Source organism: Trematomus bernacchii, unplaced genomic scaffold (genome assembly GCF_902827165.1).
Source record: "Trematomus bernacchii unplaced genomic scaffold, fTreBer1.1, whole genome shotgun sequence".
Taxonomy (NCBI): Eukaryota; Metazoa; Chordata; class Actinopteri; order Perciformes; family Nototheniidae; genus Trematomus; species Trematomus bernacchii.
In genome coordinates this window covers 1,610,066-1,637,531 of record NW_022987654.1, presented here as the reverse complement: position 1 = coordinate 1,637,531, position 27,466 = coordinate 1,610,066, and the positions used below count along the sequence as shown (strand labels likewise).

At 40.0% G+C, this 27,466-nt stretch overlaps 4 protein-coding genes across 4 annotated transcripts; 2 read left to right on the top strand and 2 right to left on the bottom strand.

Annotated features, from left to right (window-relative positions):
• Positions 1 to 4,638: 4,638 nt before the first annotated feature.
• On the bottom strand, positions 4,639 to 7,914 carry si:dkey-33m11.6 (uncharacterized protein LOC555986 homolog). The gene is made up of 2 exons (XM_034134916.1): positions 7,145 to 7,914; positions 4,639 to 6,354 (listed from the first exon to the last, which is right to left on the bottom strand). Exons 1-2 carry the CDS (start codon positions 7,311 to 7,313, stop codon positions 6,281 to 6,283), a joined length of 243 nt encoding a protein of 80 aa, XP_033990807.1. The 5' UTR covers positions 7,314 to 7,914; the 3' UTR covers positions 4,639 to 6,280.
• Positions 7,915 to 9,255: 1,341 nt separating this feature from the next.
• Positions 9,256 to 15,468, bottom strand: LOC117486469 (trypsin-like). Its single transcript, XM_034134915.1, has 5 exons — positions 15,321 to 15,468; positions 13,692 to 13,851; positions 11,814 to 11,955; positions 10,753 to 11,019; positions 9,256 to 9,668 (listed from the first exon to the last, which is right to left on the bottom strand). Exons 1-5 carry the CDS (start codon positions 15,436 to 15,438, stop codon positions 9,498 to 9,500), a joined length of 858 nt encoding a protein of 285 aa, XP_033990806.1. The 5' UTR covers positions 15,439 to 15,468; the 3' UTR covers positions 9,256 to 9,497.
• Positions 15,469 to 15,728: 260 nt separating this feature from the next.
• Positions 15,729 to 23,240, top strand: LOC117486480 (trypsin-like). The gene is made up of 6 exons (XM_034134933.1): positions 15,729 to 15,741; positions 18,134 to 18,194; positions 18,877 to 19,035; positions 20,075 to 20,216; positions 21,702 to 21,959; positions 23,050 to 23,240. Exons 1-6 carry the CDS (start codon positions 15,729 to 15,731, stop codon positions 23,197 to 23,199), a joined length of 783 nt encoding a protein of 260 aa, XP_033990824.1. The 3' UTR covers positions 23,200 to 23,240.
• Positions 23,241 to 23,812: 572 nt separating this feature from the next.
• On the top strand, positions 23,813 to 27,238 carry cdab (cytidine deaminase b). The gene is made up of 4 exons (XM_034135061.1): positions 23,813 to 24,026; positions 25,801 to 25,912; positions 26,616 to 26,673; positions 26,789 to 27,238. Exons 1-4 carry the CDS (start codon positions 23,840 to 23,842, stop codon positions 26,918 to 26,920), a joined length of 489 nt encoding a protein of 162 aa, XP_033990952.1. The 5' UTR covers positions 23,813 to 23,839; the 3' UTR covers positions 26,921 to 27,238.
• Positions 27,239 to 27,466: the final 228 nt, after the last annotated feature.

The following is a 27,466-nucleotide window of genomic DNA, read 5'->3' as shown; positions in this document are numbered from 1 at the left end:
AATGCATGGAATATCATTCCTTAACATTTCATATTTTTGCAGATAATTCATTCATGGGAGGAATCCACTGCACCAGTCAGTGTTTGTGATAGAAATCAACAACCAGGTGGCCATAAATAACATCACGCTGAATCTACACTAAGTGCGCACAAGTATGTAAAGTTGGTTATGAGGCTTTACGATGCCACTGCACCAAAATGTAAAAAGCTGTCTCTCTCAGCCGTTTGGTTTCCCTCCACAGACTTAAAGCAGCAACAAAGCAACTAGGCAGAGAGAGAGAGAAAGAGAGAGGTAGGGAGAGAGAGAGAGATAGAGAGAGACAGAGGGAGAGAGGGAGGGGGAAAGAGAGAGAGACTGGGGATGTGGTTGCCATAGTAACCATCTGGTGGGTCTGAACTGTTTCTCCCTGGCATTCATTTCATCATATCGTGCCTCTGTCTCTCTTCCTCTCTCTTGCTCTACTCTCACTTTTGTTTAACCCTCTCTTTTCCTCCTTCTCTCCTGGCTCTCCATCTCTCTTATCTCCTCATCTCCTTCTCGTGCCGCTCTCCCACTCTCTTGCGATCTGCCTGCCTGCCTCCTTCAGCTCTCTTCACTTTCCTTGGAAAACAGAGACAGAGGTATAGAGAGAAAGAGGGAGAGTTTAATGTTTTGTACCACCCTGTGCAATGTGCTTTGGCAATACTGTGTTTGTGACACGGTCATGCCAATAAAGCTCCTTTGAGTTGAATTGTTAACGTCTGTTTGTCCGTTTTTATAACTCTGTCCTGAGAGTCCCATCTGTTAAACCTGGACCCTTAACCTTTATTTCTTCAGACAAGCACAATACATGACGACAATCTGCACTGTGCCAGAATCTGAGTGCCATTCAGGTTTTTGGAGATAAAAAAGCTGGACTGATATGTGAGAGGGAACTTGCTTGAAAGATTGACGTCATCTGCAATCATAAATTTGCTGCAACAAAAATGGGTTTTACCATCATATCATAAGCAGGGTTGGGTTTTTTTTTCTGGTTAAACTCTATGATTCAGCTCTGCCAAAACAAACTTGATGGAAAAAAAACCACTCGGGAGCAGGGTGAATATTCTGGTGTGGTGTCCACGGGGATATTCATTTATTTTTCCAACCAGGACTGCATTTCCCCTTTACCTCTTATCAGCTGTCGCCCTTGTGAATTCCCAGCAGAGTCTGAATCAGCGAGAGAATACCTGATCCCAATGCCAATTGAGCTGGCCCACACACACACACACACACACACACACACACACACACGCACACGCACACGCACACGCACACGCACACACACATACGGGAGTGTGCACACAGATATGTGCGTACATCTACGCACGTACGCCTGAATAAATAAACCAACATCTGCACATGTAAGCATACAAAAAGATATGCACATGTGCAGTGGAATGAAATGCAAATGTTGCCTCTGCCATTTGCATGCCGTACACATGCCATTACTGCATCATATAAAGCCCATTGATTCGCACAAAGAAGGAGAGGAGGTGGTTTTCCCAGTAAGTGGTTTCGCATGTGAGGTCATTGCGGGTATTTCCCTGCGGCGACACAAAGGTCAAATCCAGGAGTCAGGAGGAGAGGGTTTTCTCAATGACAACTGAGTGTGTGTGTGTGTGTGTGTGTGTGTGTGTGTGTGTGTGTGTGTGTGTGTGTGTGTGTGTGTGGTGTGTGTGTGTGTGTGTGTGTGTGTGTGTGTGTGTGTGGTGTGTGTGTGTGTGTGTGTGTGTGTGTGTGTGTGTCTGTGTGCAGCTAACAGGCAGTTTGCAGGGTGTGGTTTTCCTCTCTTTTGTCTGTGCTCTCACCAGCCTCCTTCATGTTTTTCTTCTTCTTTTTCCTCTTCCTTGCTTTTCTTCCTGGCTCTTCTTTCTCATTTTGATTCTTCTTCCCGTGCTCTTCTAATACACCTGTCAGAACTTATGTAACATCACAGCCACCCAAATCTTGACCTGCCTCTGCTCTGTTTTACAGCACCAGTAATTACCCTCTCATCAGTTCTCACTACAAAACCCATTTTCCACGACACCACCCAGTGTCTGGTGACTCACTAATGTAATACTTAGCTTCCCATTACATATATGATAATAATGGAGGGTCTCTTGACTCTTCAGTGTCAATTGGAGTCTCTTCAAGCAGTGATTGTCACCCAGCCCATGTCTGAGCTTGTCCAACATCTGGTTCATCTCTGTGATGGCTACAGCTTTCGAACTTAGCATCACATTGTTTGTGTGTCAACCTGCATATACTGTAAGATGTATTTATGTTTACATATAAATACGTGGCACATATGTCAGCAGGATACGTGCTATATTATCTAAATTCACAGAGAAATATGTTGCTGTCAATAGCGAGGGAGATGTGACAGTGAGGAGGTGGATCTTTGTGAGGTTGACTCAGCACTCACACCTCAAAACATATTTCTGAGGAACAAATGAGAAATGGATCATAAGGTAGATTGCACCAGATTGTCAGTCAGGGAGAGGTGAAAATATGTAAAATGAGATACTTTGTAATAGATTGAATTCTAAAGACAGTCACTGGGCAAGGCCTCCTCTGTCTGGAATTGACAGGATTGTAGATTTGTTATCTATGTATAATTTGAAGCCCAATGTCACTATGCACAGCAGTATGTGTAACTTTAAGCTGGGCCTCCGTTCTTTCTCTGGAGACATGATTATAATAACAAGAATGTTCCAACAGACTATTGATCAGGAAAAACTGAAAAAGAGCATTTGATAAACTCCAGAATTGCTCTCTCTCTCTCTCTCATATCCATCCACCCCGCCTTATCGCTGCTCTCTCTCTTCTCTACGCTCTCTACTCGCCTCTCTCTCTCTCTCTCTCTCTCTCTCTCATCTGTCTCTCTCTCTCTCTCTCTCTCTCTCTCTCTCTCTCTCTCTCTCTCGTTATTTTTCTCATTCGGTTTTCTTTCCTTTTTTATATCCCTTTCTGAATTGTTGAATAACATGTATTGATAAAAGACTGCATATTAAAGACTGATCAAATTGTTGTATTTAAGCTGCAAACTATCCCTGATGTACTGTATATTCTAACTTCTCAATAAGGCAAAGAAAACTGTAACAAAAAAACCCAACTCATACATTTAATTAATGTCTGAGGTCTTACCTTTATAGACCAAACAATTACAAAAAGTAATTAGTAGTAAGAGTAAGAGTATAATTGGTTTTCCAGCCTAGTAGAAAGCATTTGAAGCATGAGGTGTTCCAGTTCCCAACTTCAACAGATAGTCATCATCAGTAATAATTATTGTGGACATCAGGGAATTTGAGAACTTATTTAACTTTTAAACTTGATATGAACCAATTGAAACAGTATATAGATTAAACCATTCCAACTGTCAGAGGAGAAGAGTGATATTGTTTAATTCTTCTGTACAGTAAAGCTTATTATGATCAATATTTCTTGACACAGTACGAAGTGTTGCTACTTATGAAATTGCAGTTTGAGGCTTTGTTTAAAAAAAACACTGATCTAGCGACCGTGGCATGCGTTCATGTGACACCTGTTCCTGTTGGATCATGCAGTTCTTCTGTGTTTGTCATGGTAATTGAAAAGAAGTCTAGTTTTGCAGTATTTCTGAATTATGCACCTGCAAGTCGTTCATTTAGTGGGGGACTCTTTGGCCTCTTTTTAACTCTATTGGCTGTCTTATGTTGTCTAGGAAATCCACTCGTCTTTTAAAAGCTTTGCTAAAGGTGACACATCGCTATTGAACTTAAAATGCATGTGCAGCTGAAAACTTTGCATTTTAAATCAATTATATCTGCAGGACTACTGCAATTGGATTTTCTGCAGTATGTTACTTGTAAAGTCCTGCATGTTCAACTGTGTGTGAATAATCTGACTCTCAGAGCCAAGCTCCGTCCGATCACATCAAGCCTTCCCAGCTACATTTTGGGTCTTAGGATCCTCCGCACAGAAAATCATACACTATTGCTCCCTAAATGTAACATGCTCTCATTCTGCGTGAGGGGATAGGCTGTTACTGCAGTAGGCGCCATTGTCATGCTTGACTGCCGTCGAGGAAGAAGGGACTATTTTGGCAGGATAATGCGGTCGCGCTACTGAGTGAATAGGGGGTCTTGAGAGAAGAGGGCAGAGATAAGAGAATGGAGAACATTCCATTAAAGATAGCGATGGTATCAAGCCGAGGCTCAGGGAAGACTATTCTGCACCGAAACCCACCGCAGCAGCCATGGAGTGCAAGGTGCATCTGTTACCATGGTACCCAGCCCAGGCAGACCCTTTCATGTCTATCAAGACATGGGAGGGAGAGAGGCTAGCAATATGTTAGTCTCGCCTGCAGTTGGAGCTGAAACAGACGTGTGTGTGTGTGTGTGTGTGTGTGTGTGTGTGTGTGCGTGTGTGTGTGGTGCATGTATGTATTCCCAGCACACATCCCAGTGGTCCGGGTTTTAGATGCTGTACGCTGACAGAGGCTCGTCAGGCAACATGAATCATTTAGTCACCACAGCAGAGTTGGAAATGTCACATCTCATCAGTGTTCCTCACGCCTGGGTGGCCCTGCACCATTTACATCACTGGCAATGGACTTTAAGAGAGGACTTGATTAAAGAGAGGAGCTGAGATTTCAGATGCAAACAGACATTTATTGCATTGGGAAGCAGTAGTGTACATTTCCCCCCCCCCACAGAATATATCGCAATACTGTAGCTACTTTCTGAGATGGTAGTCTGTTGCAGTCATCCGAGCCATGTCTCTCCATAAAACAAACCGGAGAGTAGATTTCAAATTATTTAATCATTTCTTTCCCTATTGTTTTCTCCTTCCAAATCTGATCTGTCCAAAGAATGTGATGCTACTTCTCACAGTGGATAATGCTGTATAGACCATTCTTTTAAGCCAGAAATGCAATGCAATAACACAGGAAACTGTACAGAGTACATATCCAAAAGTCAGCCAAGCTATTTGCTATTGTCTTTGTCTTTTTGATACAAAACTATATTTTTTGTTTTTGCTACACTTTTCAAAAACAATAAAAGCAACATCTAGTACATAATTATTTAAACCACAATCAACACTAAACAGTAAATAGTACTTTGTCATAATCTTTATTACAAGATATTAGGCCACTGTACAAATCAGTGTGAATCGTACAGTACAACGCAGAATTAAGACTGTTTCTCGAGGTTTGTCATTCAAAGCTGTATACGAGGTGCTTCAAGAATACACAAGAGTTTCAGAACTTCTGCCGTGCATGCATGATTTCGTATTTGCCATGCATGAGTTGGTATCTCAGTGTTTTTGAGAAAGAGCCCTAAAAAATGGCAACCCAACAAAACAAATGTATGAGTAAATGTATAAAGCACAAATAAAGAACAATTTTTCTGGTACAGTATTCTCCCTCATGAGATTTGGCACACACAATAATGCACAATGCAATATAAATAGTTTATCAATAGGATGTGTAGAGTCAAGTTACAGTATCAACCAATCCAGGTGAAAGCCTGGGAAGCTTACAAACAGGTGGGAGGTACACTGTATATAAATGACTTTTTAGCTGCAAAGTATAACAAAGAACACTCAGGCAACATCAAGAATTGTTAAGTGAAGAAAAATGTCACTCCCATTCACTCAAAGTTTTCTCGACATACAAAATAACACTCCCTCTGGCCTTGAGTCACTGCAAAAGACATGTTCCAAAGGATCAATAAATAAAGTCTTCAACACAGAGAACCAACCAGTTTACCTCTTCCCACTTTGTGCAAGAAAATATGGGCTACCCTTTCCATATTTACAAACTCTGTTATTCATTTGCCCTCGAATAAAAATGAAGAGCAGAAAGAATGGTACCATAAGTTTGATTGATAAGATATAGGAGAAATGTGTGCTTTAGTTTTTATATTAGATTTATTTCTGTATCCTGTCCCTGATTTCTGCATTTCGACAGCCTTCCTCCGCCTCGTCCACCCCCCCCCCCCCCTCTTCTTGTTGTCTTCTCCCGCTTTTGGATTTATGGCGAAACCCTGCAATCGAGGGTGTATTTGTTTGTGTGAGTGTCTGTGTGTGTCAGGGGGGTCCATCTGGGGGTCTCCTCTGCTGCCATTGTGTTTCACCCGGATGGCCATGACTGACTGGGAGAGGAGGGCGTGGAAGTGCTGCTTGCTGCCACATGAGAGAAAGTGCTTATATACAGTGTCTTTGGATTAAAACTGGTAAATATCGCCATAAAAAATGTCAAGAGTGTCATTTGGGGGGTGTTGAGCCGAGCGCTCTAAGCCTCCGCCGGGGTCTTCTCTGTTCCATTTTTTTGTGCTTCGTCGCCGCCATTCTCATCATCGATCACAACTGTGGATGACAGGGGAAAGAGTTAATGAGGGAGGCTCATCTTGGTGTGGCGTCTCGAAAAAAAATCACCACCGACTGACATGGAGGGCATTAAAGCCCAGAAACATTAGCACTGCGCTGTATGAGCAGGAGTGGTGCGTGTGTGTGTGAGAGAGAGTATGCAACAACATAAAAGATAACAAAGAAAGATAGTGTGTGTCTGATGCATGGTCATGACTGTCTGTATTTCTGCTTGTGTTTTTGCTGTGAACCTATATGCACATTACATGACTTCCATGGTAGTCCATGCTTGTGCACTACTGTACGTGCAACTGCCTGTGCATGCATGTGCCACCACAAGTGAGCCTCAATGTTAGAGGACCATCTCATGGGGTTCATCAGAGATGCAGGACACACAAAAGCCAAAACACGAACATCCTGTGAGCCTCATGCAAACACAAAAAACACAGATTACAACCCATGTGGATCTCAATCATTCCAACCATTCAGTGGGGAGGGGACATTTAGCACAACTTTGTTAAGCAGCATTCACAAGGAATTTAACAGCACGCAATGCGCATCCAACTTGTGTTGCAATGCGAATAGAATATTTAAAAGCACATACATCCCACACGCATGCAAACAAAAGGTAATGTCTTTGATGTTAGGCTCTACTGGAGAACAAAGTCAAGGCAAAGGTGTTGCCTTCATGCCTTCACACGGAGCCATCCTTAATTATGATCCACTAGTATCCTATGTGCGCATTCAACACATCAACATACTAACGAAAACGCCTTAATTATATAATTACCCCGTTTGCTCCTTCCTATTTGTCCGAGTTTCGGCGGACGTTTGTTCTGAGATCCATTGAAGAAGTTGTTGGTGTCTTGAAGACGACAGGTGAAGGAAAGGTGTCCCTCATCGCCCTCATTTCCATAATGACTCATTTTGTCTTCGTTGAAAGGCAGCACTTCCGACATCTCCAAATGCGTCTTAATCACCAAGGCGCACAGACTGTAATGTAAAGCTCGTTGCCAAGCTTCAACCCGGTCGTCTATAACGAACAAAAGCGGTGAAGGAAAAACACAAAGCTAGTGCTGACACGGTCGAGCCCTTTCTGTTTACCCCGAAGACACGTGTCTGTCTCCGTAGGTACGCAACAGAAATAACAGTCAACTCAAAATGTCCTCAATTTCCCCTCTCGTGGAGCTTAGGCAACATTATTCAAAAATATCCAGAGGTGTTTTATCTCTGCGCGTATTGCTTTGGAAATGGAGGCGCACGTACTACAGAGCCGTGGAGCGCCCGCTGGTTTCGAGCGGCTGAACCCGTCGCACGGAAAATCTGAGGAAGAAATGCAAATTGAGGAGCGATGCAAAACACGGATCCCTGGGAGACCTGACGAGGGAGCTGTACGGGGGTTTTCTGGTGCAGCCCAGAGATGCTTCCAGTTGGAGTCGTGGTGAACCAATGCTCCACTCTCCGGGATCTTGATGCATCAAACAAATGGCGACTTAATATTCAGAGATGGCACATAAATGTGAACCAATACTGATCTTTGGTTGACGTCGTTCACGCGCCACCACTCGACGAGATTGAGATGTGAAATCTTCCAACCTGTATTACAATTTTACAAAATTGTCGAGTAATTTTGTCAGGGGGGTTTCAATCAAGACCACCGAGTCAAACCTCACCAGAGGATGGCAGTGTTTTCATAGGCTGAGATGTGACTTTTGGCCCCATGGCGTAATTCCATTTTAACACCACAATTTCTAGTTGAGTCAAATCCAATCTCCACGTTCTGGATTTGATGTTGCTCTAAATTTTACTCAATAACTTGTTTAGATCACGTTGTAAAACGTCATATTCAGATGTTTAAAAAATAATGGAATATTCCATTTGGTAAAATGACCATCCACTGTATATTTGTATTGATTAGATGATGATTCACATGTTGATAATATTGTGTTTCGTTCTCTAACTATACTGTAGGTGTAAGTCACATGGTACAAACTGATTTTCTTTGTTAAATGAAGTCCCCTGGGACTGTCTTTAGGTTGGAAACTAATCCTCATTGGGCTCACCACCCACTATTCTCTGTAGTTTTTACTAGGACAAGGACAAGGACAAGGACAAGATGCTATGTACAGGTATTAAGGAACTTAACCATATCATTTCATATACAATTAAATGAAAGGTGATATTGGAGCCTGCAGCAGAACTAACTTTGATATACAGTCGACTATTCATAGAGGAGGCGCAGTCATGACACACCTGATCCCTGTGGACTCACAGAGGCCAAGGTTTTATCAGCTTCATATCAGAACAATTCAATAACAACTCTTTCCTGGTACACAACTATTTTCACATGTGGATATATTACCATCCAAATTAATTTGTATTCACTTGACCAAAATAGTTGTCTGCAGAGCTTTGTGTAAACAAAGTGGAAAAATGTACAGTTTACACACAAAAAAAGTCTAATACCAAAAAAGAATCATGACCAGAGAGATGAAACCTGTAAGAAGGGCACAGTGGGAAAAACAATGTGTGTATAAGTAGTTTTTCCGTGGCCTGGGAAAATATAAATGATACAACTATCATCAGTGTGATTAAAATCTGAAAAAAATTCCCAAACTTGAACCAGCAAGTAGAGCACCGAAACCCCAAAATAAATATTTTGTGTTTCGAATAAACAAAACGGTAGTAATCTCGGCAGAAGATTTGGTTAAAGAAAGCAGCAGATTGGAAAATTCGGTTTTCAGGGGCCTTTAATGTACACCAATGAAAACATTTACAAAAATCTGACTTGAAGTTGACTGTACACATGCACCACTCAACTCTGACACACAGCCACACATTCTCTAAATATGATTATTTATTGTCAAAAAATAGTATTTAAAGACCTTGACATTACTGGAGTATATACACAGGAGGCTTATAAAGTGCTCACTGTAGTGGGTCATACATTCTGTAGCAGTCAGAGACCAGCCACAGGTGGATCATTCAGAATATGGGATGCATCTCCTTTATATTGATATCGAAAATATTATCAGAAAAAAGATAGCTCTGCATATTTTCCACATAACCACCTTTGGTCACAGAAATGTTCAGGGGAATGACCATTTTCTCACATACATCATGTTGGTTTATCATTATGTTCATCAGTATTTGCTACAGCGTGTGTGTAACCCGTAAATAGTTTGGTCTATCCATCGGCGAAACTTGGACACGGCAGAGTAGACTCCCGGAAACTTAGGATCACCGCAGCCGTTGCCCCAGGAGACCACGCCGTAGACATACCCCCTACACACCAGTGGCCCACCAGAGTCTCCCTGTAAGAACAAGACAACACCCACCGTCAGTTATCATGTCAAAACTTACGTCATGAAAAACACAAACAATCTTAGCTCAATGTAAAGCCAGTTTGATGATGGTGTTACACTTCCTTGTCTTGAATAACCTGTCCAAGTAAAGTAAGTTCTTACTGCAGATCAAGAAAGATACTCAAGAGTACAGTGGTACATTTTAACTTAAAATAAGCTCTGGCTCATTTTTAAGTAATCCTGTAGACAAACACAACAAACCAAAAACAAAAGCTCCTTAGTGAAACAAACCACAATTTATATGTGGATTTGTCAGATTTTCTGACCCATTACGAAAAGCATTGCTGTTTTCAAATATCAGGAAATCACATGTGCTTGCACGTGAGTTTACCACATGTGAAAGATGTTCCACAAAAATTATAACTTTATATGTTTCATGGCGATACATAACACAAAACAAACTAAAATCAACAGATGTGAGAAACCAAACTGTAATATCTTAGTATGGTTTCAATAAGACTCATCAAATCATAATCTCTTGCTGCCACTTGGAAATGCAAACACATAAAGTTGCCTACTGCAGGGATAAATATAGCCCATTTTAATTAGTCATTCAGCTCTTTACCTTAGGCGAAATATAGCACACTGGTATATCTCACATTGCGTTTCATGCAATTTTCTTCTCACATCAAAGGTTGTATGGGGCAGAAATTCTTACATGATACTGATAAACAAATCTGAGCATGAAGGTGTCTGTAGCTACAAAACGACTCCAAGGTATTCAGTCCTGGTGCTATTTCAGGGATGCTTTTTAATAAAAGCTTGTAGCTGAACCAACACTTAAATGATGAACTGTTTCCTTGTACTGTCATGGGGATGAACTTTATGAACTGTGAGAGTGTTTGGCTCTAATCTGAGCTGATGAAAAAAGGACAACCCTCAGCTATAACCTGAAACATATTACTTCAAAATAGATTTAATAGCTTTTCTATGATCAATGGGACTGATACATTGATGTGCAACACCCACTTACCTCACAGATGTTTAAAATCATCATAGTGAAAGGAAGTATTAAAGCATTTGTTTCTCATACCTTGCATGCATCTTTCCCTCCGATCCTGTAGCCAGCACAGATCATGTTTGCCGTGATGTTTCCATTAAAGGACTCGCTGCTGTTACACCTTGCAGTTGAAACAATTGGCACAGCGACGGTCCTCAGGGTGAAGGGGGCCTGGCCTACACCCAGATTGTTGTATCCCCACCCGGACACCCGACACACCACGCCATCGATCACTCCTGTGCCCTGCCTGGGGAGAGGCGCCAGCGACACGTATTTGTTCAACACCATGGGGGCCCGCAACTAGAAAACATTTGTTTTCGAAAACATTTGCTGTCATTAACCACTTTTAAATGTTTTCAGCAAAGAACAAATCTCACTGTACAAAGCTGCCCGGCACTAACAGAAAGCAGGTAACAAAAGTTAGTGACAGTTGTCAAAAAGTGTGAAGAAGGCACATTTAGCTGTGTCTGCTGGTGTTTCAATAGGACATGGTTAGCTACCACATTCAGCATGTCAACTTAAGATGATTACGTTTTTATGTTGTACTTATAGGGTGTACCAAAGTGGCATCTTTCATTGATTTAGACTTTGTAGAAAGTATATGTTGTTACACATTGCTTTGCCTACTGAATCACAAAAAGGCCTCTCATCATGGCAACGTCTGGTCATTGCGAAGCAGAAATTGTGTGATTTCTTTCACTGAGATACAGAAGAGTTACATAAATTATAGTTCCTACTCTGAGTATTATCAGTAATAAAGTAGAGAGGTAACATACACAGGTGAAATAATAGATATGATGTTATATGAACGTTTAAAACAACAATAGTTTACCAAGCAATCGCAACATTGTTCTGCTGTTTTCCACCTCAACATTATTAGTGATAGAGAGCAGAAATAAATAAACTAGTGATTGAGAAGACATTCATATAACTTAAATGAACCATGTTAAAAGTTTAGTAACATATTTTAACAAGGCACAAAAGAGACAAACTGTAGCTGAATACCAAAAAACAAATGTATGTTACCACACATTAATCAATACATTTTCATGTTAAGGGGCGTGGAAAACGTGTCTGCATTGTGCCTGCGCTACCTTAATGAGCATGATGTCAGCATTGTTGGTGCTCCTGTTGTAGAGGGGATGGGTGACCACCCTGCGGGGTTTAGCGTACTGCTCAGTACCCTCAAAGGTATTTACAATGTAGTCGCCCGCCACTATCATCATGTGCTCTGCCCTGAAAGACAGATTCAAAGTCACAAAGACACATAATGGTAGAAGTGTCTGTCTGCCAGGGAACAATGGCTTACTGTGTGCAGCAGGCAGGGCCGGGGCAGTATAACACAACTAATACAGCCGATTTCCTGGAAACAGATAAGATCACTCACACACACACACACAAACACACACACACACACACACACACACACACACACACACACACACACACACACACACACACACACACACACACACACACACACACACACACACACACACACACACACACACACACACACACACACTGATGATGTGTCAAGGTCAGCTGACTTGACCGTATTTGAGTACTATTTGACTTCCTATTGTCCTGTAAACAGAATTATTTGTGCGTCATGATCAAGCGGGATCATTTTGACGTTACGTCCCGTACCAAAATGGTTGTTTGCTTAAAGGCATCTGTTTGGACCATCTGTTCACAATATTAAATCATGACAAGTTAGCTTCTACACAGTGACGTCTATAGAGCCCAGTGCCATAAGAATGTCCTTGCCTGTGCAGGTGCTACAGATACAGTTTGATCTTTACCTTCACCAAAGTCCGAACTGACTGTCAGGTCAAAGATTTTCTATTCAGGAGGCAAAACCGCCTTGATTTTTGCTTCGTATTTCTTCCCTTTATCAAGCTTTGCTCTAATATAATGTAGTCCCTGTCACACATCCAGTCCATCCCTGAAATGTTCAGGAACCTTTTCTTGCCTTGGTTCATGTGTGAATAGTAGCAAGGATACATATAAAGGTACATATCTAACCTTAAGACCTAGTAACATATCGGTTGTAATGGGACTTAAATCAGTACCATTGCAAGGACAAGCACTTAAAAAGGTAACATATGTCTCTGAAAGGACAGAGCAAACCTATCACAAGACTCCAAGAACTCCTCGAAAGCATAGGCAACAGACATAATTTGACGGTTACTCATCTTAAAGGTCCCCTATTATACTGTTTTTCATCAATATATTATTGGTCTCAGATATATACAAAACATGTCTCTGAAATGTTTGGCTCGATATACCAAACAGATCATGCATTGTAGCATCCCATAATCCCCTCTGTTTCAGCCCTGTTTCAAAAGTGCTGATTCTCTGTCTTTTACTTTAAATGAAAATAAGGAGCCACTCCCAACGCCCCTCTGAGAGATATTTGGTTAAAAAGAACACAATGGTGCTCTAGGAGGAGATTCAGGTGATAAGGTGGGGGGGGGGGGGGGGTTACCTTGGTTGGTTATTGGCTAATGGTTACACAAGCCAAAAAATCGTTATGACATAATAAAGTGGCCAAAATCTGATCAGCTCATTTTCAGACAGGTTTTTATAGAAATGGATCAGGACAAAAAGTGAGTGAATCTTTTTTCCTGAAACTTTCAGAATCTCTTTACACAGAGGGGACACATGTTTATGTATAAAAGACATGACAAAAGTGGATTTTGCATAATAGGTCCCCTTTAAGATGCCGTTTGGCTAGATCCAATTGGCATCAGGATTTTCTGTAAGAAACTTGATCCATCCAATAGTTGCTGAGATGAACTGACTATCATTTACATCCTTAGAACCAAGCCCGCTAACATGGTTAAAACATTGAAATCATAAAGTACCATGAAACCTTTCCACATGGAAATCAACATGGAAAGTGTTCACCAAACAATAACAACATAAGGATCGACAGCTTGTTGATGGGAACTAAAGAAAAATTGTACCCGATGTTACAGTGCGCTGCTGTCAGCACCCAGTACCTGTGGACCAGGGATCCGCCGCAGAAGTGTTGGCCCCTGGTGCTCTGCAGTGATACAATGTATTTGATGGAGTTTGGCACAGCAGTGTGACCTCCTACTATACGACCCTGCCTGACCACACGGCCTGTATGGAAACAAAAACATTTACAGGACAAGGTTAAGAGGGGCTGTGGCAGAAAGACGTTTTTCGCTTCTCATCCAAAAGTGTTAACGTTTTTCAAAGTCAGAGCTAACAGAACTGATGGAGAGTAGACATTAAAACACCTTTGCAAATACTTACTTCCCCCCCTACTTATGTAAAGACACAGCACAAAACCTTTGATCAAACACTGAAAAGATTCTTCATGCTTCCAAGTAAATTGCTAAGCACCTAAAACAGCCTGGTAATATAGTAACAACTCACTTGGTATGGATTTCAAGCATGCTAAAAAAAAGTCCATCTTATGAAGCATGTGGAGTCTTGTGAACAAAGGAGAAACATAAAGAGTGAGGCCCTCACAATCCCCCCTTCAAGGCCATTGATTCGGCCTAACAATTAGTGGTTTTCTGTCACATGGGAGGCCGCTGCGTAATGAAAGTAATTCAATATAACCTGACCTTCTAATGTCACCACCTCACTCTGGGCTCTGAAACATTCAAATGGGGGCTCTCCCAGCCTGCCTCTTGCAACAGATCAACTATTGTACATTGGCTTGAGGCCATACAGTAGAGGAGACATGATGGGAAGGTGAAACTGATTCCCTACAGTTTTGGATGAACACTGTTGAGGAGTTACGACAGATGCAGTGTAGCTATGTAAATCAATGTAAATGAGTAAGTTAACATTATTTGCTTATTTGCTTTTTTTGCCGCAATCTTGTACAAAAAAATAAATACAAAAATAATAAAATCACAGTTTATGAGGGGTTATGTGCCAGCCTGTTGCAGCGTAGACTAAATAAAGTTACTAATCCCAGCCAAGAAGTCTGGTCAACAACTCTCTGTTAAAGGCAGGTCAGAGCCAAGCTAACCCCCCTGTTTCCAGTCTTTATGCTAAGCTAATCGAACTGGCTTTAGCTTCCATCTCACAACTAGGCTGCCACAATATTAGATCAATTATGATTTAGACATTATTACGATATCTAGATATCTATCTATCTATCTATCTATAAATAATAATTATGCAATGAGTCAATTTCATCCTAAACTAAGTTTATTTTGTCTCTTTTTGGCAAATAAATGTTACTACTTGTACGAGTATAGGGAGGTAGGAAGTGTGACCATTACGGTACAAAAATGATTAAAAGAGTCATGAATTATATGCATAATATTATCATTTGTGTGTTTTCAAAATGTTATCATATTTATTTCTAAATACTAGCGTTATCATCAATACTAGTTTATTTGCAACACCAATCACGCAGAGATTTATCTTTTCATCTCACTTGCTGCACAAAGACCCAAATTGTCATACTAATTAATATTCCTTAAATAAAAACTTTAAAACTCTATCAGGCCACCTCTCTAACATTATTTAAATCAAAACACCCTTAAACCACAGCGTATCCAATCTTTATAAATGAACATTACCAGAGCTGAAAGCCATGTACTCACTGTGGACTGTCATGAGGTTGAGGAGCATGCAACATAAACTCATGAGCAGGCTCATCATCGCTGTGGTTTCAGGCCGTCGTCCTACACCATACCAGTAGCTGAAACACTGCAGCCCCATACCCAGTGTCCTCTGCTCCTGGCTGCTGGACATCCACTCCTCCTCCAAACAGTACAAGTCACTCACATCAACCTCTATCCTCGAGTTTCCTCAGGAAAAAAAAAGTGTTCATCCTTCACCCTGACATGGAGCACAAGGGTCCTACACTGTAGCATTGATTGAAAAGGAAAGAGTGCAACAAAGTTCACCTTCAGCACCCCACTCCCCCGCACCCCCCTGCCATCCCAGCACCATCTCAACTCTCTCTCTCCTGACCCTCCTAACTTGTCGAAAGGCCTTACGTTGTTGGCATGGCAACACAGGGTACTGTGCTGAGCAGGTTCATATATACTGTATCAGCACGCTCTGTCTGTGTCATCATCCAGCCTTATCTGTGCTGAAATGTTTCAATAGCCTACTGTGTGTGTGTGTGTGTGTGTGTGTGTGTGTGTGTGTGTGTGTGTGTGTGTGTGTGTGTGTGTGTGTGTGTGTGTGTGTGTGTGTGTGTGTGTGTGTGTGTGTGTGTGTGTGTGTGTGTGTGTATGTGTGTGTGTGTGTGAGCACAGCTTTGTTTTATAGCTGTGGGGAGAGTCACGTCTGAGTCAAGACAACACAGAGGTATTCTCTGCAGCCCAGACGCGCACAAGTGTTACTCTGTATGAGTATGAATCATCACGTCTGAAATGATAATAACTTACTATCACCAGACAGATCATCTTCTCTATTATCATCGCCACCAACCTCCTCCTGGCAAGTCAGCATCATCCACAGCATGGGAGGAGAAACTCGCCTGACCTCCTCTTGTCCCATATTTAGAGCAAGCTGAATAATTGATGCTTCAGAAGAATGGGAGAGACGCTGTTGTGTGGCCTTCCACTGTCAGGTGTTTCCTGGACCCAGGAAATCACCTTCTAATGTCAGGGTTTTTTTTCTTTTATTAATATAAAGACTCATGCAAATATTTTGGAAATATGGCAGATGTGTCGCAACTGTCCTTACAATATTGTGACATTTTTAAGTTACAAAACACCACTTTACCTCTGTGGTATTGAGCCGTTCAGATTTGGTAACATGTTGGAGGTGAATGTTATTTCTACTTAAGACTACTTTGTACCAGTCCCCAGCAAACCTTTGACAGCAAGGTCTGTACATCAAGTTTCTAAGAGAGCCTTTTTTATGTTTTTATTTACTTGTATCTGTATTTTGTTCTTTACTTTTATATTGCATCTGCTATGGGTTTGTCTTTTATTCTGAAGCACTTTGTCTGTTCTTGAAAATTTGCTATGTAAACAAACATTACCACTATTTTGAAGGAATAAAGAATAATTAACGAATTTTGGGAAATTCCTTCTCATAGCCTAGAAATAGTTGCAGCACAAATACACCCAGGAAACCCACAAGTGTAGTGTAATACAAATACAAAAAATTATCTAACCGTTATCTCCATACTGAATTGACAGATGTGAGAGTGGTGAGGTGAGAGTCAATCTGGTATCTCACCCAACTTTTTCGGTAAGTAAATATGTGTTTTTCCCAAAATGTGTCTTCCTGGGTGTGAGCTAAGGCTGTATGTAACTACAATGTGAACATATTAATTTGTGAACCATCAGAAATTGCAATACTTTTTTTAAACAAAGGTACATATCTACCACATTTAGCAGTTGTGGGAATGTAATGTTCTTAATTAGCTAGAAACACATTCATGTCCGATTGTTTTAAACATAAACCTCTCTCAACTAAATTTCTGACTGACAATATTCGGCAACAAGTACTTCTCCATGCACAAACACACACACGCAAAGGCATCCTCTGTCATCTCAGTACTGCACCTGAGGGAGTGCAAGGCCACTATCACCTTTCACCCAAACAGCTGGAATGACACCTTTGGGAAAAAAGCTGCATGAAGGCTATGAGTTACAAACCAAACACCCCTGTGTGTTGGAACTAAGAAGGAAAGATCTGCAGACTGCATTTGTCCTGCATTTTGTAACATCATTGGATACACCAATGACATGTCTGTTGAGTGTATTCTACCTTTGCTATGGCTGGTTGGGTTTCATCCTTGCAAAGATTGACTTTTTCTCCACTGCTGGACAATAGGTTGAATCTGGGAAAACAAAAGCCTTAGAAAGAGAAGCGTGATAAAAGAGAAGACTGCTGTTTAGAAAAAAAAACATGTACTAGGTCAGACTGTTGTGTGTGTGAGAGACACTTAGAAATATGGCACAATGGCAGGGAATATGAGAGTGAGAGGCATGGCTACAGTATAAAAGAGGCCTGAGAGTTCTCAAGCTTTACTGTGTGTCGCGGTATGAGAATAGTGTGTGTGCCGGTGTGTGGATTATTTACTTTTAAGGTGAGACAGCTTTCTAGATTTTATGTTAAATGAATATCGTTGTTATTCGAATGATTATTGACTGGAGTTCCAATGAATACATTGAAAAAGTACCTTCAACTGACTAACTAAGAAGTAGCCATGCAATGTAAAGGAAGTTAACCCTGTCGTTTCCTAACTTATATATTCACTCTGATTATAACATGCAACCCACCTACAAACTCAAAGGTTGTTGATCATTTCTGGATATTTGGTGAGCGGCAAGACCTACATTTATTTGTCCGACACAAACCTCAGCTGCCAAGGAGTGAACACTCTTGTTCTTTATTACCAGTGTATGGCCTGTACTGACCATCTCTGTTCTTTTTTGTTTTTTTGCAGCAACTAAGATGAACCGGGCTCCATCTTTTTTTTACCTCCCACTGCTCCTTTTGCTTGTTGAAGGAGGTGAGACATTGAAGAATACTTTACAATACACACTTAACTTCTAACTCACACATATCTAACTTCATATAGTGAATGAGTGAATGAGTGAAAGCTGTAGACTTATCTTAAAGGTCCCCTATTATACTGTTTTTCATCAATATATTATAGGTCTCAGATATATACAAAACATGTCTCTGAAGTGTTTGGCTCGAAATACCAAACAGATCACCCATTGCAGCATTCAATAATCCCCTCTGTTTCACCCCTGTTTCAAAAGTGCTGATTCTCTGTCTGTTACTTTAGATGAAAATAAGGAGCCACTTACACCCACGCCCCTCTGCAAGATATTTGGTTAAAAAGAACACAATGGTGCTCTCGGAGGAGATCCAGGTGATAAGGTGGGGGAGGGGGGGGGTTACCTTGGTTGGTTATTGGCTAATGGTTACCAAGCCAAACAATCGTTATGACATCATAAAGTGGCCAAAATCTGATCAGCTCATTTTCAGACAAGTTTTTATATAAATGGATCAGGACAAAAAGAGAGCGAATCTTTTTTCCTGAAACTTTCAGAATCTCTTTACATAGAGGGGACACATGTTTATGTATAAAAGACATGAACATTTGGATTTTGCATAATAGGTGACCTTCAAGTTACATAATGAAACCTCTCTGACTCTGTGTGACTGATCCCCTCCTCTTCTCTCAGGTGTGTATGGGCAGAGGATCATCGGTGGTGATGTGGTACGACCCAACTCCATCCCGTATCAGGCCTCCCTGTTGTTCATGAACCACCACTTCTGTGGAGGCACCCTCATCAACCGGCAGTGGGTGGTGTCTGCTGCCCACTGCTGGAGACCGTAAGTTACTGCAGTGTTACACTCAGATACCAGAATGCTTGTGCACAATGGAAAGTGTACTCTCTGAAAGAATACTTCACCCACAAGATGACACTTTATACATCAATGACTTGCCCCTTGTTACACTGAATTATTCACTGAAAAAACTGAAACGTTGACTTTAATTAAAAGTGTTATGTCAACAAATGTCACATTACTGTATTAGGTTAGTTGAAACTAAATATATTACCTATATTTAAACTTAATATTGTTGCTTTCAACTAACCTAATACAATTATGTGAAATCTGTTTACATTACATATTTAATTAAAATACATGTCAAAAGAATCACATAGGGACCATTCATTAATTATTATATTTTTCAATAACTAAATGCTTACGTGCCTATATTAGTACAAATTAAATATGTATTATGTGACACATTTGTTGATGACTTATACGTCATGGACTGATGCAAAAAAAAAAAATGTAATTACATTTTATATTAATGAATATGTATTTATTATTTGTTTTATTCAAATATTATTATAATAATATTTCATACCAATATGATTTTTAAACATCTTGATTTCTTTCAATAGCTTCTATGTCATGTGACCCAGTGATATCAAATAATATTACTACACTGCAAAAATAAGCAACAAATGTTTTGTTGGGTTTTATGGGCTTCTAAGATATACACGGTATTACACTGTGTGAGCGTTTGTTAGTGGATGATTTGATGTGATTTTGCTATAGTTAAATGTGGACCCAATGTACTTCAATCCATCAAGATTTAGAAATTAACGTTATTTATTTTGTCAAGAATTCAAGGTAACATCGGGTAAGTGATGTACACATTTTAATAATGTGGGTGACGTAGTACTTGAATATCTTGAAGCACATGCTGCACCTTGCATTCAAACCTCAAAGCTGTGTTGAACAAATATTAGAGAGGTCTATTTAACTTTGAAAGTAGTGTTACATTTTCTAATCTGTCGTTGCAAAATAAGCACCAAAACAAAATAATTCTCCTTTGCCTTCTTCTTTGTTCGTTCAGGAGCAACATGATCCAAGTGGTCCTGGGGGAGCACAGCTTCAACACAGAGGAAGGCACTGAGCAGAGGTTCAGCGCCGCCTTAGTCATTCGGCACTACATGTACCAACACTGGACGTTTGACAATGACATCATGCTGATTAAGGTGAGGGATGATTGAAGAAGATTGTGTTTTAATAAGATCTTACAGATTTTAGACACTGATTTGGTCACTGACTGACATTGGTGAGTCAGTGACCCGAAATCCAATTCTATACTACAAATCCTTACATTACATTCAATAATAATAATAAATAAAATGTATATAGAGCTTTTCTGGAACTCAAAGACGCTTTACAGTATGAGGGAGGGTAGACAAACAAGGACAAGCAAAACTAAAAAAAACAGAAAAGGCAGTCAAGAGGAAGTTGATAATGTAAGGACTGTCAAGGGACTATCTAAGGATGTGTCCTATTATGGTAAATAGAGGTGCAATTCATAACGTTTAAAATGTCTATTTCTATAAAGTTGGGGTACTCACAAGAGATAGATTTAAAACAGAGTAGTCAACCAGTGGAGGTCAACATATTAAGATTTGTTGTGCTTTTGCATTTAGTTTGTTTTCACTGATTTTATGTTGCATGAGGAATAAAAGTGTTAAAAAAATGGATTTATTTTGAATCAAGAAAGAACAAAGCAGGATAGCGATACTAGAATTATGAAAACATTGATTTTACTAAATACATTTGAATCCGAACTGATAGCTGCTTAAAAAGTTGTATATTCTTACTTTCTATATATTAAAACATATAACTATAAAACAATTAGTCAAAGGAGTTTTTTCACTTCAACACACGTTCTGTTTTAGATGCTGATAATGCTTTAATAGGATATTATCGATAATAACAAACAGCTATAGAGGTCAATGAGAAAAAGGTAAAAGTAGAAGTATAAAGTAATATTTAAGAAGAGTACAAGTACCTCAAAGATGTGCCGGTACTTGAAACTAACCAGTACTTGAGTAAATGTTACTTTCACCACTCATTTTTCACAGGCTGAGTGATAGTTAATGGAGTTTCCCATTATATGTGTAACCTCATCACTCAGCCTATGACACAGTGGAAATGCTCTTTTGGTGACTACTATTCCACTCAGTCAATACTAATTCATTTGCTTATCATTCAAATATTGGTGGCTTTCAATCCAACTGAATCCCCAGTGCACTGGAACACTTTTAAACTAGAACTCTTTTTGAAACGCACCTACATCGAACCTTTCATTAACAATTAGCTTCACATTGATGTTCTTATTTATCCTTTTCGCGCACCACATTCAATGTATTCAGTTTCAGACAGTGTTTGTATGCAATTGCTGTGAAACATCAAACATCAAACCATCACTCTACTTTGATGAAGATTTGAACGGATGGACCTTGGATCCTTCATTGAAATGTTTTGTTGTCTTTAATACATTACTTTTATATAAACATAAATACATTGCCTGAAAAAAGTAACATACACCACATGAGTGTAATTTAGAAAAGCAACAACCTTCTTTACTTACATTTGAATGTGAAATGGAAAGGTGCAATGCTTTGTCAGCATTAGCTTTCTGTGTTGACTGACTGAAGGATATGTTCTCTGTGGCTCAGTTGGACCGTCCAGCTGTCCTAAACTCCTGGGTCGGGCTGGTCTCTTTGCCTGAGCCGGACTCACCGGCCCTGGCCGACCGCGCCCGGTGCAAAGTCAGCGGCTGGGGCGTGACCTCGCTCAACAGCTACAGCCTGTCACCTGAACTGAGGTCTGTGGATGTGGACATGTTTAGAAACTGCTGGTACTACTACTACTTCAGGATCACAGAAAACATGATCTGTGCTGGATCTTACTCCGGGGGGAAAGACTCCTGTCAGGTGAGACATAATGGTGTGTGTGTGTCTGTGCGTGCGTGCGTGCGCGTGTGTGTGTGTGTGTGTGTGTGTGTGTGTGTGTGTGTGTGTGTGTATGTGTGTGTGTGTGTGTGTGTGTGTGTGTGTGTGTGTGTGTGTGTGTGTGTGTGTGTGTGTGTGTGTGTGTGTTTTTTAGAGATAGAACTGTCTGTACTGTCTGTAGGAACAAATCTTGCATAAGGACAAAATAGAACATACAAGATAAGATAAAATGAGACCTTTAATAATCCCCGTGGGGAAATTCAGTAGTTTAACAGCAACAGGTTAGGATTGAAAAACAGGACAGCACAGATTCACACAGATTCATCAAATTAAGGATAAAATCAAAGATACAAATTAAAAATGGTAATGTTAATCATGTACTGTGATGATTAGATGTCACATTATGGTGAATTTTACTGCAAAAGTATTCACTACAATATTTCAGTCCTACCAGACCCACCACCAACATGTAAAACAAAAGACAGATTGCTCTTATGACTCACAAATTGAAGGACAGCAAAGAACAATTCATTATTATGATAGTTCTTCACTTTTCTGATTCTGTTACAGCCGCCTGTATAACTTCAAGTCTAATATTAGGCATTAATAACTCTTCCTGTAGCTCTGTTTTTGTCTCAATCAACTCTATAAAATAATAATCTGGATCTTAAGCTGCTAATTGTCCCATTATGTTCACTAGCTAACCACACATATTATCTGCATGCGCTTTGGTGCTGGGAACTTATTGTTTGGGTTTTTAGAGCTTTCCCCGACGTTTCTGAAATCAAGAGCGGGTTTGCAGGCTAGAAAAAGAAGAATGTGTGTTGCTGGGGTAACATGCAGACTTGGGTGGTCTCTCTCTTGACTCTTCACTATAACTAACCCTTTTCACGTCCCTCATAGTCCTATGATCCATTTACATTGATGCATATTGATTAGTGCCGTTTCAAAGGCTTTTTACACCAACCATTTAGTAAGAAAACATGAACATCTTTTCAGCTCAGTCAGGAACAAGGAAAAAAGCATTTTTTTATATTAAAATGTGTAACTTTTGACTCTTGTTCCTCCTCAGGGTGACTCAGGAGGACCTCTGGTTTGTAACGGTAACCTTGAGGGCATTGTGTCTTGGGGCATTGGCTGTGCCTATTCTTACTACCCTGGCGTCTACACCAAGGTCAGTAACTACCTCGGATGGATCAACTGGGTCACCCAGAACAGATAATAAGACTGTCGATAACCAGCTTACCTAACTCTACTGTGATGAAGAACGGATGGACCATGGATCCTTCATGGACATTTTTTGTTGTCTTTAATACATTGCTTACAATGTTAGTTTTTTATCATTAGGTGAATATCACCTGAGCGATAAGACTAAGGTTGTTAGGAAAAAAACGTCTGACAGAAACTACTACAACTAAATGCACTTTTTATATTAGAGCTGTTGCTGTATGCTACAGTGTTTGTAGTGCTCTCCAGAAATGGTTTTAGCGATCATTTCAGGGATCATTTTTGGTCCATTTGACTCTAATAGAAGCTGGACTTAACAATAAAAGCACATATTTTCTCAAATGGTCTACTCTGTTATTGGTCATCTAAAACACAGTATAGGAACACATCTTAATAGTAATTTGTTGTACAGACGGGTCACAGCATGTTACCTGAACTTGATTGTCATGTTTGCACATAATGTGTCAACAACAAAACCACCTCCCATTGACTCTATGACAGTATGTTGCCATCCTAGCCAGCTAGCCATTGATTGGTTGGGACCACTCCCTCTCCCCCTTCCCTCTGTCCCATTGCCATTTAAAGCTGAGCCACAATAGACTCACTGACTCACTCAAAAACAGCCTAGGGCAATCATGGACCAAGTCAAGTCCAGCGGCACTGTGACGCATATTAACGACCAAGGCTCCAGACACTTGTCTCAAGAAGCAATAGAGAAGCTGATCCAACAGTCTCAGGAGGCCAAGCAGCATGCGTACTGTCCCTACAGCAAGTTCAGAGTGGGAGCTGCCCTCCTGACCATGGACAACACTGTTTTTAGAGGTAAGGTACAAGTTGGCCTTTGGATTGCTTGTTTAGAGTTAATATTTGGCATGAAGAATTCCAGTTTAATTAAACGACTGTTGAGTTTTAACAGTGAAATCTGCATTCAAAAGTGTTTCCCCTAATACTAATATTTGCCATTATCAGCAAGTAGACTTTAAAGAATATAATATATCTAAATGGAAGTGTTGTAAAAGTCTAAAATGTCTTATCAGTCCAATCAGATGTACATGGTGTTTGAGTTTCTTCTGCTTTGGTGTTGAAACAGAACTTTATTAAAACTACAAGATTTTTCAGTTAATATCAGTTTCAATTTGCAGCACTGTTAATTATTACTGGACAACAGTCAGTCTGTGGAAAGGTTATATTTTAACATGTCTCCCAGCAGAAGCCCGTCATTAAAACCGTACTAGGATGAGTCTAAACCATTCACATTGGTTGAATAAGGTATCAACCACTCTTTCCCATGAGATAAGGTGACCTTTTGACCTTGCGTCTCTTGCGTCTGCAGCATTGCACTTACTGACAGGGATGGCAAATGATTGTCAACAATGAGGCAAAGACACAACTCTCCTGTTCATGTTGCTGTTCTAGTTAAAGCTTAAACCAGGGGTGTCAAACTCAATTTCATCGCGGGCCACATTAGCATTAGGGTTGCACTCAAAGGGCCGGTTGTAACTTTAAGACTATATAAAAATACATATATAAATATATAATATACATAAAATAATGTATTATATTACATTATTGCCTCTGCATTGGATTATTATCGGATAGGATAATAACTTAGTAATTAACTAGGTCTGAAAGCAGAAGTTTAGGGCAAATAATTGCAAGTCTCTTCAGTGCGCATGTCACAAAACAAGATGCATCGTGGGATATAGTTTATGGGCAACGTGCCTCTGTAAAGCGGCATGTAACCGTATAATAAATTATTCTTTGCAAGCCACAGAAAATGAGGTTGCGGGCCGGATTTGGCCCCCGGGCCTTGAGTTTGACACCCCTGGCTTAAACAGTCACATTAACCCAAGCAGAAATGTCTGGGGGGGCAAATAGTTAGCAAACAGGTTTGAGTGCAATGACCTGTTAACTGTTTGAACACGATAGAATAAGTAAACAGAGCCTCTTTTTATTACTTTGACATTTTGTTCAGAGGTTGAAGAAGTACTCAGATATTGTTCTTAAGTATGAGGATAAGTACAAGAGTGTATGAATGAATACTCTGTTACAAGTATAAGTCCTGCATTCAAAATGTTAGTCAAGTAAAAGTAGAAAAGTATTAGCATCAAAATATACTTCAAGTACCAACAGTTAAAGTACTCATTATGCAGATTGACCCATTCACGAATAATATATATTTAATGTTTTGATTATAATGATTGATGCATTAAAGTGTTATCGAAGCTGGTAAAGGTGCAGCTAGTTTTAATGGCTTTGTATGCTGCAGGGTAGCTTGTGAATTAACTCCAGGTGTAACTAAATGTAAGTGTTGATCATATTGTGTATCATTCATCTATATCTGCAAAGTAACTAAAGGTACTGCGAAAATGTAGTGGAGTAAAAGTACAATATTTACCTCTGAGTTGTAGTGGGGTAGAAGTATGAAGTAGCATTAAATAGAAATACTCAAGTAAAGTACAAGTGCCTCAAAATTGTACTTAAGTACAGTCAGTATTTGAGTAAATCTACTTAGTTATTTTACACCACTGCTAATGTGTTTGAGTGAAGCAAATGCTCCTAAACTAACTAATGAGTGTAATTGTGTCCCTGGCAGGTTGCAATGTAGAAAATGCATGCTACAACTTGGGTGTATGTGCTGAAAGGAATGCTATCTCAAAAGCGGTTTCTGAAGGCTACAGAAGTTTCAAGGCAATTGCAATTGCCAGGTAATTTCCACTCCTAAGTAATATGTGCATTTCCTGCATGTCAAGTTTGAACCCTGTCTGTCAGCATTCCTGTTTTATCAAACCATTACTCACTTTGTCATTAAACTTCCCTTATTACTTAACACAAAACAAGTCTGTCTGATGCATATCTTACACACCCAACAGTTGGTTGACTGACAACTTGTGATGCAAGGTGCATTCAAGTCTCAGCACCATCAGAATCACATTTAATGCTAGATACGTTTTCACGAGTTTGCTTTGGTGTATTAGTGCATAACACAAGCATAGTAAGATAAAAATGAGATAAAAAATAAATGCAAGTACATAAAAAAGAAGCCTAAATATAGAATAGAATCAAATTCAAATTAAATTATGATAAAAATATGAAATCATAAATTGTACTTTATATCTGAAAAGGAACATGAATAAATACTATGAAGTATTTACATCATTAGGCATCTGAAATTCAAAATAGAAGATGTATAAAAGAAGTGTTAGTTTTTGAATGTGGGACATGTTTAGAGCTAAAGCGAGAAAACCAGAACAGATCAACATGAGAGGCATTGTGAAGTTTCATAGTAGAGTCATCACACTGAGACATTTTGAGACGAGCATCAGGCTAAAAGGTCCTTAATTTCAACAATAAAACATTTCCCGGAGTTTTATTTCCTAACTTCTTCGTGTCCTCAAATGTTCTTTGCAGTGACCTAAAGGACCAGTTCATCTCGCCATGTGGGGGCTGCAGGCAATTCATAAGAGAGGTAAAACATCTGGGTTTTTTAGTCATGACCATACGCACAAAACACCATAAAGAAGGGAGGCTTTGTGATGGAATTAGACAACTTTTAATATTTTCTTTTTTGCCACTTCCTTCAGTTTGGTTTAAACTGTGATGTGTACCTGTCAAAGCCCGACGGCTCGCACCGGAAGATGACCGTGGACGAGCTGCTGCCCGTCTCCTTCGGCCCCGATGAGCTGGACATGAAGAAAGTGTTTTCATCTCCTTAAACAGTGTGAGCCTGTTTTGTCGAACAAAACACAAAGACATGTACTGTGTATAATGCACATGCTGCTGAAAATGTATTAATGTGTGGCAGTAGTTATATTTATGGAAAATATTTGTTCTTTTAGTATGCGCTGATTGTTATGTCAAATTATTAAAAGTTACCTAATGTATTCTGTAATATTATTATACAATCTAGTATCTGGAGAATCCATTGTGCCTTGGACCTATCATGCAAAATGCACTTTTGTACGTCTTTTATACATGAATATGTGTCCCCGGTGTTCCAGGGAACTCACCAAGTGTCAGAAAACACAACCCTCTCTATTTCCCTCCATACTCAAATCTCTAAAAAAGGGGCTGCAACGGATCTGATAAAAACTGATCCAGATTTGAACACTGTCCTGACGTCAGGACGGTGGCGCTACGGCTATTGGGCCAACTCCACCAATCAGGAGGAGACAGCCACGGCCATTGCCGTTCGAAAGCGCTGGAGACGCTGTAGTACATATGCCAGGCCAGTAGATGGTGCTGTTCTCACTGAATCTGCC